The sequence below is a fragment of the Oncorhynchus masou genome, chromosome 2, assembly GCF_036934945.1.
Source record: "Oncorhynchus masou masou isolate Uvic2021 chromosome 2, UVic_Omas_1.1, whole genome shotgun sequence".
NCBI classification, from domain to species: domain Eukaryota; kingdom Metazoa; phylum Chordata; class Actinopteri; order Salmoniformes; family Salmonidae; genus Oncorhynchus; species Oncorhynchus masou.
Window position 1 is genome coordinate 28,860,692 of NC_088213.1, and position 17,754 is coordinate 28,878,445.

General features: G+C 45.1%; 1 protein-coding gene across 1 annotated transcript; it reads left to right on the forward strand.

Annotated features, from left to right (window-relative positions):
- The first annotated feature begins 48 nt into the window (after positions 1 to 48).
- LOC135552843 (mucin-5AC-like) lies at positions 49 to 2,145 on the forward strand. Its single transcript, XM_064984741.1, has 3 exons — positions 49 to 57; positions 659 to 1,655; positions 1,985 to 2,145. Exons 1-3 carry the CDS (start codon positions 49 to 51, stop codon positions 2,143 to 2,145), a joined length of 1,167 nt encoding a protein of 388 aa, XP_064840813.1.
- Positions 2,146 to 17,754: the final 15,609 nt, after the last annotated feature.

A 17,754-nucleotide genomic window follows, 5' to 3' on the forward strand; every position in this document is an offset into this window, starting at 1 on the left:
TCTTTTTCCAAAGTGATTGTAATTCTGTGACCGTGGACTGCAAATACGATGTACAAGGTATGAACAGATCCTTCAACCAAAACAACAACACATACATGATTTCTGCAACATTCCAGTACCCTAAAATATATCTTACCCTTTCAGCTTGCACTTGCACCTACAATGGGAACAAATACCCCAATGGGCATATCATCTATCACACCACAAATGGGCACGGCAGTTGTATCACAGCCATCTGTGGGAAGAATGGAACCACTCAGAGGGACATTTACCCATGTTCAACTCCAACTCCAACTTTAACTCCATCTGTTCCTAACTCTACTCCATCCTCTACAGTGACAACAACTGTCTTTACATTCTCAACACCCACAACTGGTGGGTACTTGAGACTAAGACTTGAATGACTGTGAATTAGTTGATGTGAGAAATGTAAAAACGACAGCAGGTATCTTTTGTGATCAAAATGGCTAAGAACATTGCTAATTATGCCCCATAATGAAATGTTTTTACATTTAAAATAGTTTGTTTGTTTTAAGTTCAACTAAATAACTGTAATGTAATCCCTGATTCTATAGCGCCAACCACAACTTCAACAGAGACAACAGTGTCTCCAACAACATTTACTACTACATGTGGCTATCCATGTGTGTGGTCACAGTGGTTTGATACCACATTCCCTACACTTGGAACTCCAGGAGGAGACTCTGAAACCTACAACAACATAAGAGCAGAGGGACACGATATATGTGAGAAGCCAAGCAAGATCCAATGCAGAGCCGAGAAGTACCCAAATGTTAGCATAAGCCAAGTAGGCCAAGTGGTGCAGTGTAATGTAGCAGAAGGGTTGACTTGCAGAAATGAAGACCAGTCAGGCAAATTTCCACTGTGCTTTAACTACCAAGTCCGAGTCCTCTGCTGTGATGAAGATCTTTGTACATCTAAGCCTACAACCATTTCACCAACAACTACAAGACCACCTGTTACAACAACAACTACAAACGCAACCACCTCCACTATATCAACGACCACGTTGAATACAAAACCCCCTAACTGCACAGTTTGTGAGTGGTCACCTTGGTATAATGTGGACTATCCTCAATTTGGTCCTGGGGGTGGTGACAATGAATCAATTAAAAAGATTCTAGAATCAGGAAAACATATTTGTGAAAAACCAGTGGATGTCATGTGCCAAGCAGTGCGATATCCAGGGATCCCATTGTCTGAATTAGGACAGAATGTAGAATGTAATACAAAGGTTGGACTAATATGCCAGAACAAAGATCAAGGCATTCCTCCAATATGCCTTGACTATGAAATTAAGGTGAAGTGTTGCAAGACTGTGAAATGTCAGACTACAACACCAGCCCAAACAACTAAACCTACTGTCACAACAACAACAATGTCAGCATCCACATTACCTACAACAACAAGTAAACCAACAACAATCACTACTCCTCCAACCTCAACTCTACCTCTAACCACAACTACAACTCCTACCACTACTCCAACACCAAATACCACAATCTTAACATCGACTGCACCACCTACAACATCAACAACAGATACTCCCATCACTACTCCAACACCCAATACAAAGACCTCAACATCGACAGCTCCACCTACAACAAAAACAACAACTCAGACTCCCAGCCCTAGTACAACTCCAACTACTACTCCTCCATCAACATCAACAGGAGTAACACCTACCCAATGCAGTGGTGAAGAAAAATGTGTGTGGTCAGACTGGATCAACCTTGGTCAGCCAACGTCTGGCTCTGAAGGTGGAGATAATGAATCCATTAAGAACATCATTGCTGCTGGTTATCACATTTGCTCAGCTCCAGAGGCAGTTGAATGTAGAGCAAAACAATACCCTGGACTTCAGATCTCTCAGCTTGGCCAAGACGTGACTTGCAATCCATCCGTTGGACTGATTTGTCAAAACAATATGCAAGGTCTTCAGCAAAAGTGCTTTGATTATGAGATTCGGGTGAAATGTTGTCAATGTGGAACCACAACACACATCCCAACCACCACCACAACAACGACAGGTCCTCACACCACTACTCCTACACCCACTACTACAACCTCAACATCGACAGCTCCACCTACAACAAAAACAACAACTCAGACTCCCAGCCCTAGTACAACTCCAACTACTACTCCTCCATCAACATCAACAGGAGTAACACCTACCCAATGCAGTGGTGAAGAAAAATGTGTGTGGTCAGACTGGATCAACCTTGGTCAGCCAACGTCTGGCTCTGAAGGTGGAGATAATGAATCCATTAAGAGCATCATTTCGGCTGGTTATCACATTTGTTCAGCTCCAGAGGCAGTTGAATGTAGAGCAAAACAATACCCTGGACTTCAGATCTCTCAGCTTGGCCAAGACGTGACTTGCAATCCATCCGTTGGACTGATTTGTCAAAACAATATGCAAGGTCTTCAGCAAAAGTGCTTTGATTATGAGATTCGGGTGAAATGTTGTCAATGTGGAACCACAACACACATCCCAACCACCACCACAACAACGACAGGTCCTCACACCACTACTCCTACACCCACTACTACAACCTCAACATCGACAGCTCCACCTACAACAAAAACAACAACTCAGACTCCCAGCCCTAGTACAACTCCAACTACTACTCCTCCATCAACATCAACAGGAGTAACACCTACCCAATGCAGTGGTGAAGAAAAATGTGTGTGGTCAGACTGGATCAACCTTGGTCAGCCAACGTCTGGCTCTGAAGGTGGAGATAATGAAACCATTAAGAGCATCATTTCGGCTGGTTATCACATTTGTTCAGCTCCAGAGGCAGTTGAATGTAGAGCAAAACAATACCCTGGACTTCAGATCTCTCAGCTTGGCCAAGACGTGACTTGCAATCCATCCGTTGGACTGATTTGTCAAAACAATATGCAAGGTCTTCAGCAAAAGTGCTTTGATTATGAGATTCGGGTGAAATGTTGTCAATGTGGAACCACAACACACATCCCAACCACCACCATAACAACGACAGGTCCTCACACCACTACTCCTACACCCACTACTACAACCTCAACATCGACAGCTCCACCTACAACAAAAACAACAACTCAGACTCCCAGCCCTAGTACAACCCAACTACTACTCCTCCATCAACATCAACAGGAGTAACACCTACACAATGCAGTGGTGAAGAAAAATGTGTGTGGTCAGACTGGATCAACCTTGGTCAGCCAACGTCTGGCTCTGAAGGTGGAGATAATGAATCCATTAAGAGCATCATTTCGGCTGGTTATCACATTTGTTCAGCTCCAGAGGCAGTTGAATGTAGAGCAAAACAATACCCTGGACTTCAGATCTCTCAGCTTGGCCAAGACGTGACTTGCAAACCATCCGTTGGACTGATTTGTCAAAACAATATGCAAGGTCTTCAGCAAAAGTGCTTTGATTATGAGATTCGGGTAAAATGTTGTCAATGTGGAACCACAACACACATCCCAACCACCACCACAACAATGACAGGTCCTCACACCACTACTCCTACACCCACTACTACAACCTCAACATCGACAGCTCCACCTACAACAAAAACAACAACTCAGACTCCCAGCCCTAGTACAACTCCAACTACTACTCCTCCATCAACATCAACAGGAGTAACACCTACCCAATGCAGTGGTGAAGAAAAATGTGTGTGGTCAGACTGGATCAACCTTGGTCAGCCAACGTCTGGCTCTGAAGGTGGAGATAATGAATCCATTAAGAACATCATTTCGGCTGGTTATCACATTTGTTCAGCTCCAGAGGCAGTTGAATGTAGAGCAAAACAATACCCTGGACTTCAGATCTCTCAGCTTGGCCAAGACGTGACTTGCAATCCATCCGTTGGACTGATTTGTCAAAACAATATGCAAGGTCTTCAGCAAAAGTGCTTTGATTATGAGATTCGGGTGAAATGTTGTCAATGTGGAACCACAACACACATCCCAACCACCACCACAACAACGACAGGTCCTCACACCACTACTCCTACACCCACTACTACAACCTCAACATCGACAGCTCCACCTACAACAAAAACAACAACTCAGACTCCCAGCCCTAGTACAACTCCAACTACTACTCCTCCATCAACATCAACAGGAGTAACACCTACCCAATGCAGTGGTGAAGAAAAATGTGTGTGGTCAGACTGGATCAACCTTGGTCAGCCAACGTCTGGCTCTGAAGGTGGAGATAATGAAACCATTAAGAGCATCATTTCGGCTGGTTATCACATTTGTTCAGCTCCAGAGGCAGTTGAATGTAGAGCAAAACAATACCCTGGACTTCAGATCTCTCAGCTTGGCCAAGACGTGACTTGCAATCCATCCGTTGGACTGATTTGTCAAAACAATATGCAAGGTCTTCAGCAAAAGTGCTTTGATTATGAGATTCGGGTGAAATGTTGTCAATGTGGAACCACAACACACATCCCAACCACCACCATAACAACGACAGGTCCTCAAACCACCACTCCTACACCCACTACTACAACCTCAACATCGACAGCTCCACCTACAACAAAAACAACAACTCAGACTCCCAGCCCTAGTACAACCCCAACTACTACTCCTCCATCAACATCAACAGGAGTAACACCTACACAATGCAGTGGTGAAGAAAAATGTGTGTGGTCAGACTGGATCAACCTTGGTCAGCCAACGTCTGGCTCTGAAGGTGGAGATAATGAATCCATTAAGAGCATCATTTCGGCTGGTTATCACATTTGTTCAGCTCCAGAGGCAGTTGAATGTAGAGCAAAACAATACCCTGGACTTCAGATCTCTCAGCTTGGCCAAGACGTGACTTGCAAACCATCCGTTGGACTGATTTGTCAAAACAATATGCAAGGTCTTCAGCAAAAGTGCTTTGATTATGAGATTCGGGTGAAATGTTGTCAATGTGGAACCACAACACACATCCCAACCACCACCACAACAATGACAGGTCCTCACACCACTACTCCTACACCCACTACTACAACCTCAACATCGACAGCTCCACCTACAACAAAAACAACAACTCAGACTCCCAGCCCTAGTACAACTCCAACTACTACTCCTCCATCAACATCAACAGGAGTAACACCTACCCAATGCAGTGGTGAAGAAAAATGTGTGTGGTCAGACTGGATCAACCTTGGTCAGCCAACGTCTGGCTCTGAAGGTGGAGATAATGAATCCATTAAGAGCATCATTTCGGCTGGTTACCACATTTGTTCAGCTCCAGAGGCAGTTGAATGTAGAGCAAAACAATACCCTGGACTTCAGATCTCTCAGCTTGGCCAAGACGTGACTTGCAATCCATCCGTTGGACTGATTTGTCAAAACAATATGCAAGGTCTTCAGCAAAAGTGCTTTGATTATGAGATTCGGGTGAAATGTTGTCAATGTGGAACCACAACACACATCCCAACCACCACCACAACAACGACAGGTCCTCACACCACTACTCCTACACCCACTACTACAACCTCAACATCGACAGCTCCACATACAACAAAAACAACAACTCAGACTCCCAGCCCTAGTACAACTCCAACTACTACTCCTCCATCAACATCAACAGTAGTAACACCTACCCAATGCAGTGGTGAAGAAAAATGTGTGTGGTCAGACTGGATCAACCTTGGTCAGCCAACGTCTGGCTCTGAAGGTGGAGATAATGAATCCATTAAGAGCATCATTTCGGCTGGTTATCACATTTGTTCAGCTCCAGAGGCAGTTGAATGTAGAGCAAAACAATACCCTGGACTTCAGATCTCTCAGCTTGGCCAAGACGTGACTTGCAATCCATCCATTGGACTGATTTGTCAAAACAATATGCAAGGTCTTCAGCAAAAGTGCTTTGATTATGAGATTCGGGTGAAATGTTGTCAATGTGGAACCACAACACACATCCCAACCACCACCACAACAACGACAGGTCCTCACACCACTACTCCTACACCCACTACTACAACCTCAACATCGACAGCTCCACCTACAACAAAAACAACAACTCAGACTCCCAGCCCTAGTACAACACCAACTACTACTCCTCCATCAACATCAACAGTAGTAACACCTACCCAATGCAGTGGTGAAGAAAAATGTGTGTGGTCAGACTGGATCAACCTTGGTCAGCCAACGTCTGGCTCTGAAGGTGGAGATAATGAATCCATTAAGAACATCATTGCTGCTGGTTATCACATTTGCTCAGCTCCAGAGGCAGTTGAATGTAGAGCAAAACAATACCCTGGACTTCAGATCTCTCAGCTTGGCCAAGACGTGACTTGCAATCCATCCGTTGGACTGATTTGTCAAAACAATATGCAAGGTCTTCAGCAAAAGTGCTTTGATTATGAGATTCGGGTGAAATGTTGTCAATGTGGAACCACAACACACATCCCAACCACCACCACAACAACGACAGGTCCTCACACCACTACTCCTACACCCACTACTACAACCTCAACATCGACAGCTCCACCTACAACAAAAACAACAACTCAGACTCCCAGCCCTAGTACAACTCCAACTACTACTCCTCAATCAACATCAACAGTAGTAACACCTACCCAATGCAGTGGTGAAGAAAAATGTGTGTGGTCAGACTGGATCAACCTTGGTCAGCCAACGTCTGGCTCTGAAGGTGGAGATAATGAATCCATTAAGAGCATCATTTCGGCTGGTTATCACATTTGTTCAGCTCCAGAGGCAGTTGAATGTAGAGCAAAACAATACCCTGGACTTCAGATCTCTCAGCTTGGCCAAGACGTGACTTGCAATCCATCCGTTGGACTGATTTGTCAAAACAATATGCAAGGTCTTCAGCAAAAGTGCTTTGATTATGAGATTCGGGTGAAATGTTGTCAATGTGGAACCACAACACACATCCCAACCACCACCACAACAACGACAGGTCCTCACACCACTACTCCTACACCCACTACTACAACCTCAACATCGACAGCTCCACCTACAACAAAAACAACAACTCAGACTCCCAGCCCTAGTACAACTCCAACTACTACTCCTCCATCAACATCAACAGGAGTAACACCTACCCAATGCAGTGGTGAAGAAAAATGTGTGTGGTCAGACTGGATCAACCTTGGTCAGCCAACGTCTGGCTCTGAAGGTGGAGATAATGAAACCATTAAGAGCATCATTTCGGCTGGTTATCACATTTGTTCAGCTCCAGAGGCAGTTGAATGTAGAGCAAAACAATACCCTGGACTTCAGATCTCTCAGCTTGGCCAAGACGTGACTTGCAATCCATCCGTTGGACTGATTTGTCAAAACAATATGCAAGGTCTTCAGCAAAAGTGCTTTGATTATGAGATTCGGGTGAAATGTTGTCAATGTGGAACCACAACACACATCCCAACCACCACCACAACAACGACAGGTCCTCACACCACTACTCCTACACCCACTACTACAACCTCAACATCGACAGCTCCACCGACAACAAAAACAACAACTCAGACTCCCAGCCCTAGTACAACTCCAACTACTACTCCTCCATCAACATCAACAGTAGTAACACCGACCCAATGCAGTGGTGAAGAAAAATGTGTGTGGTCAGACTGGATCAACCTTGGTCAGCCAACGTCTGGCTCTGAAGGTGGAGATAATGAATCCATTAAGAGCATCATTTCGGCTGGTTATCACATTTGTTCAGCTCCAGAGGCAGTTGAATGTAGAGCAAAACAATACCCTGGACTTCAGATCTCTCAGCTTGGCCAAGACGTGACTTGCAATCCATCCGTTGGACTGATTTGTCAAAACAATATGCAAGGTCTTCAGCAAAAGTGCTTTGATTATGAGATTCGGGTGAAATGTTGTCAATGTGGAACCACAACACACATCCCAACCACCACCACAACAACGACAGGTCCTCACATCTCTACTCCTACATCCACTACTACAACCTCAACATCGACAGCTCCACCTACAACAAAAACAACAACTCAGACTCCCAGCCCTAGTAAAACTCCAACTACTACTCCCCCATCAACATCAACAGTAGTAACACCTACCCAATGCAGTGGTGAAGAAAAATGTGTGTGGTCAGACTGGATCAACCTTGGTCAGCCAACGTCTGGCTCTGAAGGTGGAGATAATGAATCCATTAAGAACATCATTGCTGCTGGTTATCACATTTGCTCAGCTCCAGAGACAGTTGAATGTAGAGCAAAACAATACCCTGGACTTCAGATCTCTCAGCTTGGCCAAGACGTGACTTGTAATCCATCCGTTGGACTGATTTGTCAAAACAATATGCAAGGTCTTCAGCAAAAGTGCTTTGATTATGAGATTCGGGTGAAATGTTGTCAATGTGGAACCACAACACACATCCCAACCACCACCACAACAATGACAGGTCCTCACACCACTACTCCTACACCCACTACTACAACCTCAACATCGACAGCTCCACCTACAACAAAAACAACAACTCAGACTCCCAGCCCTAGTACAACTCCAACTACTACTCCTCCATCTACATCAACAGGAGTAACACCTACCCAATGCAGTGGTGAAGAAAAATGTGTGTGGTCAGACTGGATCAACCTTGGTCAGCCAACGTCTGGCTCTGAAGGTGGAGATAATGAATCCATTAAGAGCATCATTTCGGCTGGTTACCACATTTGTTCAGCTCCAGAGGCAGTTGAATGTAGAGCAAAACAATACCCTGGACTTCAGATCTCTCAGCTTGGCCAAGACGTGACTTGCAATCCATCCGTTGGACTGATTTGTCAAAACAATATGCAAGGTCTTCAGCAAAAGTGCTTTGATTATGAGATTCGGGTGAAATGTTGTCAATGTGGAACCACAACACACATCCCAACCACCACCACAACAACGACAGGTCCTCACACCACTACTCCTACACACACTACTACAACCTCAACATCGACAGCTCCACATACAACAAAAACAACAACTCAGACTCCCAGCCCTAGTACAACTCCAACTACTACTCCTCCATCAACATCAACAGTAGTAACACCTACCCAATGCAGTGGTGAAGAAAAATGTGTGTGGTCAGACTGGATCAACCTTGGTCAGCCAACGTCTGGCTCTGAAGGTGGAGATAATGAATCCATTAAGAGCATCATTTCGGCTGGTTATCACATTTGTTCAGCTCCAGAGGCAGTTGAATGTAGAGCAAAACAATACCCTGGACTTCAGATCTCTCAGCTTGGCCAAGACGTGACTTGCAATCCATCCATTGGACTGATTTGTCAAAACAATATGCAAGGTCTTCAGCAAAAGTGCTTTGATTATGAGATTCGGGTGAAATGTTGTCAATGTGGAACCACAACACACATCCCAACCACCACCACAACAACGACAGGTCCTCACACCACTACTCCTACACCCACTACTACAACCTCAACATCGACAGCTCCACCTACAACAAAAACAACAACTCAGACTCCCAGCCCTAGTACAACTCCAACTACTACTCCTCCATCAACATCAACAGTAGTAACACCTACCCAATGCAGTGGTGAAGAAAAATGTGTGTGGTCAGACTGGATCAACCTTGGTCAGCCAACGTCTGGCTCTGAAGGTGGAGATAATGAATCCATTAAGAGCATCATTTCGGCTGGTTATCACATTTGTTCAGCTCCAGAGGCAGTTGAATGTAGAGCAAAACAATACCCTGAACTTCAGATCTCTCAGCTTGGCCAAGACGTGACTTGCAATCCATCCGTTGGACTGATTTGTCAAAACAATATGCAAGGTCTTCAGCAAAAGTGCTTTGATTATGAGATTCGGGTGAAATGTTGTCAATGTGGAACCACAACACACATCCCAACCACCACCACAACAACGACAGGTCCTCACACCACTACTCCTACACCCACTACTACAACCTCAACATCGACAGCTCCACCTACAACAAAAACAACAACTCAGACTCCCAGCCCTAGTACAACTCCAACTACTACTCCTCCATCTACATCAACAGGAGTAACACCTACCCAATGCAGTGGTGAAGAAAAATGTGTGTGGTCAGACTGGATCAACCTTGGTCAGCCAACGCCTGGCTCTGAAGGTGGAGATAATGAATCCATTAAGAGCATCATTTCGGCTGGTTTTCACATTTGTTCAGCTCCAGAGGCAGTTGAATGTAGAGCAAAACAATACCCTGGACTTCAGATCTCTCAGCTTGGCCAAGAAGTGACTTGCAATCCATCCGTTGGACTGATTTGTCAAAACAATATGCAAGGTCTTCAGCAAAAGTGCTTTGATTATGAGATTCGGGTGAAATGTTGTCAATGTGGAACCACAACACACATCCCAACCACCACCACAACAACGACAGGTCCTCACACCACTACTCCTACACCCACTACTACAACCTCAACATCGACAGCTCCACCGACAACAAAAACAACAACTCAGACTCCCAGCCCTAGTACAACTCCAACTACTACTCCTCCATCAACATCAACAGTAGTAACACCGACCCAATGCAGTGGTGAAGAAAAATGTGTGTGGTCAGACTGGATCAACCTTGGTCAGCCAAAGTCTGGCTCTGAAGGTGGAGATAATGAATCCATTAAGAGCATCATTTCGGCTGGTTATCACATTTGTTCAGCTCCAGAGGCAGTTGAATGTAGAGCAAAACAATACCCTGGACTTCAGATCTCTCAGCTTGGCCAAGACGTGACTTGCAATCCATCCGTTGGACTGATTTGTCAAAACAATATGCAAGGTCTTCAGCAAAAGTGCTTTGATTATGAGATTCGGGTGAAATGTTGTCAATGTGGAACCACAACACACATCCCAACCACCACCACAACAACGACAGGTCCTCACACCACTACTCCTACACCCACTACTACAACCTCAACATCGACAGCTCCACCTACAACAAAAACAACAACTCAGACTCCCAGCCCTAGTACAACTCCAACTACTACTCCTCCATCTACATCAACAGGAGTAACACCTACCCAATGCAGTGTTGAAGAAAAATGTGTGTGGTCAGACTGGATCAACCTTGGTCAGCCAACGTCTGGCTCTGAAGGTGGAGATAATGAATCCATTAAGAACATCATTGCTAATGGTTATCACATTTGCTCAGCTCCAGAGGCAGTTGATTGTAGAGCAAAACAATACCCTGGACTTCAGATCTCTCAGCTTGGCCAAGACGTGACTTGCAATCCATCCGTTGGACTGATTTGTCAAAACAATATGCAAGGTCTTCAGCAAAAGTGCTTTGATTATGAGATTCGGGTGAAATGTTGTCAATGTGGAACCACAACACACATCCCAACCACCACCACAACAACGACAGGTCCTCACATCTCTACTCCTACATCCACTACTACAACCTCAACATCGACAGCTCCACCTACAACAAAAACAACAACTCAGACTCCCAGCCCTAGTAAAACTCCAACTACTACTCCCCCATCAACATCAACAGTAGTAACACCTACCCAATGCAGTGGTGAAGAAAAATGTGTGTGGTCAGACTGGATCAACCTTGGTCAGCCAACGTCTGGCTCTGAAGGTGGAGATAATGAATCCATTAAGAACATCATTGCTGCTGGTTATCACATTTGCTCAGCTCCAGAGACAGTTGAATGTAGAGCAAAACAATACCCTGGACTTCAGATCTCTCAGCTTGGCCAAGACGTGACTTGTAATCCATCCGTTGGACTGATTTGTCAAAACAATATGCAAGGTCTTCAGCAAAAGTGCTTTGATTATGAGATTCGGGTGAAATGTTGTCAATGTGGAACCACAACACACATCCCAACCACCACCACAACAATGACAGGTCCTCACACCACTACTCCTACACCCACTACTACAACCTCAACATCGACAGCTCCACCTACAACAAAAACAACAACTCAGACTCCCAGCCCTAGTACAACTCCAACTACTACTCCTCCATCTACATCAACAGGAGTAACACCTACCCAATGCAGTGGTGAAGAAAATGTGTGTGGTCAGACTGGATCAACCTTGGTCAGCCAACGTCTGGCTCTGAAGGTGGAGATAATGAATCCATTAAGAGCATAATTTCGGCTGGTTACCACATTTGTTCAGCTCCAGAGGCAGTTGAATGTAGAGCAAAACAATACCCTGGACTTCAGATCTCTCAGCTTGGCCAAGACGTGACTTGCAATCCATCCGTTGGACTGATTTGTCAAAACAATATGCAAGGTCTTCAGCAAAAGTGCTTTGATTATGAGATTCGGGTGAAATGTTGTCAATGTGGAACCACAACACACATCCCAACCACCACAACAACGACAGGTCCTCACACCACTACTCCTACACACACTACTACAACCTCAACATCGACAGCTCCACATACAACAAAAACAACAACTCAGACTCCCAGCCCTAGTACAACTCCAACTACTACTCCTCCATCAACATCAACAGTAGTAACACCTACCCAATGCAGTGGTGAAGAAAAATGTGTGTGGTCAGACTGGATCAACCTTGGTCAGCCAACGTCTGGCTCTGAAGGTGGAGATAATGAATCCATTAAGAGCATCATTTCGGCTGGTTATCACATTTGTTCAGCTCCAGAGGCAGTTGAATGTAGAGCAAAACAATACCCTGGACTTCAGATCTCTCAGCTTGGCCAAGACGTGACTTGCAATCCATCCGTTGGACTGATTTGTCAAAACAATATGCAAGGTCTTCAGCAAAAGTGCTTTGATTATGAGATTCGGGTGAAATGTTGTCAATGTGGAACCACAACACACATCCCAACCACCACCACAACAACGACAGGTCCTCACATCTCTACTCCTACATCCACTACTACAACCTCAACATCGACAGCTCCACCTACAACAAAAACAACAACTCAGACTCCCAGCCCTAGTAAAACTCCAACTACTACTCCCCCATCAACATCAACAGTAGTAACACCTACCCAATGCAGTGGTGAAGAAAAATGTGTGTGGTCAGACTGGATCAACCTTGGTCAGCCAACGTCTGGCTCTGAAGGTGGAGATAATGAATCCATTAAGAACATCATTGCTGCTGGTTATCACATTTGCTCAGCTCCAGAGACAGTTGAATGTAGAGCAAAACAATACCCTGGACTTCAGATCTCTCAGCTTGGCCAAGACGTGACTTGTAATCCATCCGTTGGACTGATTTGTCAAAACAATATGCAAGGTCTTCAGCAAAAGTGCTTTGATTATGAGATTCGGGTGAAATGTTGTCAATGTGGAACCACAACACACATCCCAACCACCACCACAACAATGACAGGTCCTCACACCACTACTCCTACACCCACTACTACAACCTCAACATCGACAGCTCCACCTACAACAAAAACAACAACTCAGACTCCCAGCCCTAGTACAACTCCAACTACTACTCCTCCATCAACATCAACAGTAGTAACACCTACCCAATGCAGTGGTGAAGAAAAATGTGTGTGGTCAGACTGGATCAACCTTGGTCAGCCAACGTCTGGCTCTGAAGGTGGAGATAATGAATCCATTAAGAGCATCATTTCGGCTGGTTATCACATTTGTTCAGCTCCAGAGGCAGTTGAATGTAGAGCAAAACAATACCCTGGACTTCAGATCTCTCAGCTTGGCCAAGACGTGACTTGCAATCCATCCATTGGACTGATTTGTCAAAACAATATGCAAGGTCTTCAGCAAAAGTGCTTTGATTATGAGATTCGGGTGAAATGTTGTCAATGTGGAACCACAACACACATCCCAACCACCACCACAACAACGACAGGTCCTCACACCACTACTCCTACACCCACTACTACAACCTCAACATCGACAGCTCCACCTACAACAAAAACAACAACTCAGACTCCCAGCCCTAGTACAACTCCAACTACTACTCCTCCATCAACATCAACAGTAGTAACACCTACCCAATGCAGTGGTGAAGAAAATGTGTGTGGTCAGACTGGATCAACCTTGGTCAGCCAACGTCTGGCTCTGAAGGTGGAGATAATGAATCCATTAAGAGCATCATTTCGGCTGGTTATCACATTTGTTCAGCTCCAGAGGCAGTTGAATGTAGAGCAAAACAATACCCTGAACTTCAGATCTCTCAGCTTGGCCAAGACGTGACTTGCAATCCATCCGTTGGACTGATTTGTCAAAACAATATGCAAGGTCTTCAGCAAAAGTGCTTTGATTATGAGATTCGGGTGAAATGTTGTCAATGTGGAACCACAACACACATCCCAACCACCACCACAACAACGACAGGTCCTCACACCACTACTCCTACACCCACTACTACAACCTCAACATCGACAGCTCCACCTACAACAAAAACAACAACTCAGACTCCCAGCCCTAGTACAACTCCAACTACTACTCCTCCATCAACATCAACAGTAGTAACACCTACCCAATGCAGTGGTGAAGAAAAATGTGTGTGGTCAGACTGGATCAACCTTGGTCAGCCAACGTCTGGCTCTGAAGGTGGAGATAATGAATCCATTAAGAGCATCATTTCGGCTGGTTATCACATTTGTTCAGCTCCAGAGGCAGTTGAATGTAGAGCAAAACAATACCCTGAACTTCAGATCTCTCAGCTTGGCCAAGACGTGACTTGCAATCCATCCGTTGGACTGATTTGTCAAAACAATATGCAAGGTCTTCAGCAAAAGTGCTTTGATTATGAGATTCGGGTGAAATGTTGTCAATGTGGAACCACAACACACATCCCAACCACCACCACAACAACGACAGGTCCTCACACCACTACTCCTACACCCACTACTACAACCTCAACATCGACAGCTCCACCTACAACAAAAACAACAACTCAGACTCCCAGCCCTAGTACAACTCCAACTACTACTCCTCCATCAACATCAACAGTAGTAACACCTACCCAATGCAGTGGTGAAGAAAAATGTGTGTGGTCAGACTGGATCAACCTTGGTCAGCCAACGTCTGGCTCTGAAGGTGGAGATAATGAATCCATTAAGAGCATCATTTCGGCTGGTTATCACATTTGTTCAGCTCCAGAGGCAGTTGAATGTAGAGCAAAACAATACCCTGGACTTCAGATCTCTCAGCTTGGCCAAGACGTGACTTGCAATCCATCCATTGGACTGATTTGTCAAAACAATATGCAAGGTCTTCAGCAAAAGTGCTTTGATTATGAGATTCGGGTGAAATGTTGTCAATGTGGAACCACAACACACATCCCAACCACCACCACAACAACGACAGGTCCTCACACCACTACTCCTACACCCACTACTACAACCTCAACATCGACAGCTCCACCTACAACAAAAACAAGAACTCAGACTCCCAGCCCTAGTACAACACCAACTACTACTCCTCCATCAACATCAACAGTAGTAACACCTACCCAATGCAGTGGTGAAGAAAAATGTGTGTGGTCAGACTGGATCAACCTTGGTCAGCCAACGTCTGGCTCTGAAGGTGGAGATAATGAATCCATTAAGAACATCATTGCTGCTGGTTATCACATTTGCTCAGCTCCAGAGGCAGTTGAATGTAGAGCAAAACAATACCCTGGACTTCAGATCTCTCAGCTTGGCCAAGACGTGACTTGCAATCCATCCGTTGGACTGATTTGTCAAAACAATATGCAAGGTCTTCAGCAAAAGTGCTTTGATTATGAGATTCGGGTGAAATGTTGTCAATGTGGAACCACAACACACATCCCAACCACCACCACAACAACGACAGGTCCTCACACCACTACTCCTACACCCACTACTACAACCTCAACATCGACAGCTCCACCTACAACAAAAACAACAACTCAGACTCCCAGCCCTAGTACAACCCCAACTACTACTCCTCCATCAACATCAACAGGAGTAACACCTACACAATGCAGTGGTGAAGAAAAATGTGTGTGGTCAGACTGGATCAACCTTGGTCAGCCAACGTCTGGCTCTGAAGGTGGAGATAATGAATCCATTAAGAGCATCATTTCGGCTGGTTATCACATTTGTTCAGCTCCAGAGGCAGTTGAATGTAGAGCAAAACAATACCCTGGACTTCAGATCTCTCAGCTTGGCCAAGACGTGACTTGCAATCCATCCGTTGGACTGATTTGTCAAAACAATATGCAAGGTCTTCAGCAAAAGTGCTTTGATTATGAGATTCGGGTGAAATGTTGTCAATGTGGAACCACAACACACATCCCAACCACCACCACAACAACGACAGGTCCTCACATCTCTACTCCTACACCCACTACTACAACCTCAACATCGACAGCTCCACCTACAACAAAAACAACAACTCAGACTCCCAGCCCTAGTACAACTCCAACTACTACTCCTCCATCAACATCAACAGTAGTAACACCTACCCAATGCAGTGGTGAAGAAAAATGTGTGTGGTCAGACTGGATCAACCTTGGTCAGCCAACGTCTGGCTCTGAAGGTGGAGATAATGAATCCATTAAGAGCATCATTTCGGCTGGTTATCACATTTGTTCAGCTCCAGAGGCAGTTGAATGTAGAGCAAAACAATACCCTGGACTTCAGATCTCTCAGCTTGGCCAAGACGTGACTTGCAATCCATCCGTTGGACTGATTTGTCAAAACAATATGCAAGGTCTTCAGCAAAAGTGCTTTGATTATGAGATTCGGGTGAAATGTTGTCAATGTGGAACCACAACACACATCCCAACCACCACCACAACAACGACAGGTCCTCACACCACTACTCCTACACCCACTACTACAACCTCAACATCGACAGCTCCACCTACAACAAAAACAACAACTCAGACTCCCAGCCCTAGTACAACTCCAACTACTACTCCTCCATCTACATCAACAGGAGTAACACCTACCCAATGCAGTGGTGAAGAAAAATGTGTGTGGTCAGACTGGATCAACCTTGGTCAGCCAACGTCTGGCTCTGAAGGTGGAGATAATGAATCCATTAAGAGCATCATTTCGGCTGGTTATCACATTTGTTCAGCTCCAGAGGCAGTTGAATGTAGAGCAAAACAATACCCTGGACTTCAGATCTCTCAGCTTGGCCAAGACGTGACTTGCAATCCATCCGTTGGACTGATTTGTCAAAACAATATGCAAGGTCTTCAGCAAAAGTGCTTTGATTATGAGATTCGGGTGAAATGTTGTCAATGTGGAACCACAACACACATCCCAACCACCACCACAACAACGACAGGTCCTCACACCACTACTCCTACACCCACTACTACAACCTCAACATCGACAGCTCCACCTACAACAAAAACAACAACTCAGACTCCCAGCCCTAGTACAACTCCAACTACTACTCCTCCATCTACATCAACAGGAGTAACACCTACCCAATGCAGTGGTGAAGAAAATGTGTGTGGTCAGACTGGATCAACCTTGGTCAGCCAACGTCTGGCTCTGAAGGTGGAGATAATGAATCCATTAAGAGCATCATTTCGGCTGGTTATCACATTTGTTCAGCTCCAGAGGCAGTTGAATGTAGAGCAAAACAATACCCTGGACTTCAGATCTCTCAGCTTGGCCAAGACGTGACTTGCAATCCATCCGTTGGACTGATTTGTCAAAACAATATGCAAGGTCTTCAGCAAAAGTGCTTTGATTATGAGATTCGGGTGAAATGTTGTCAATGTGGAACCACAACACACATCCCAACCACCACCACAACAACGACAGGTCCTCACATCTCTACTCCTACATCCACTACTACAACCTCAACATCGACAGCTCCACCTACA

Bases quoted from the DNA above. Each gene is read 5' to 3' on its own strand.
- LOC135552843 (XM_064984741.1), top strand. The intron at 1,656-1,984 runs GTACAACTCCAA...TTTGATTATGAG, and splicing joins AACTCAGACTCCCAGCCCTA to ATTCGGGTGAAATGTTGTCA.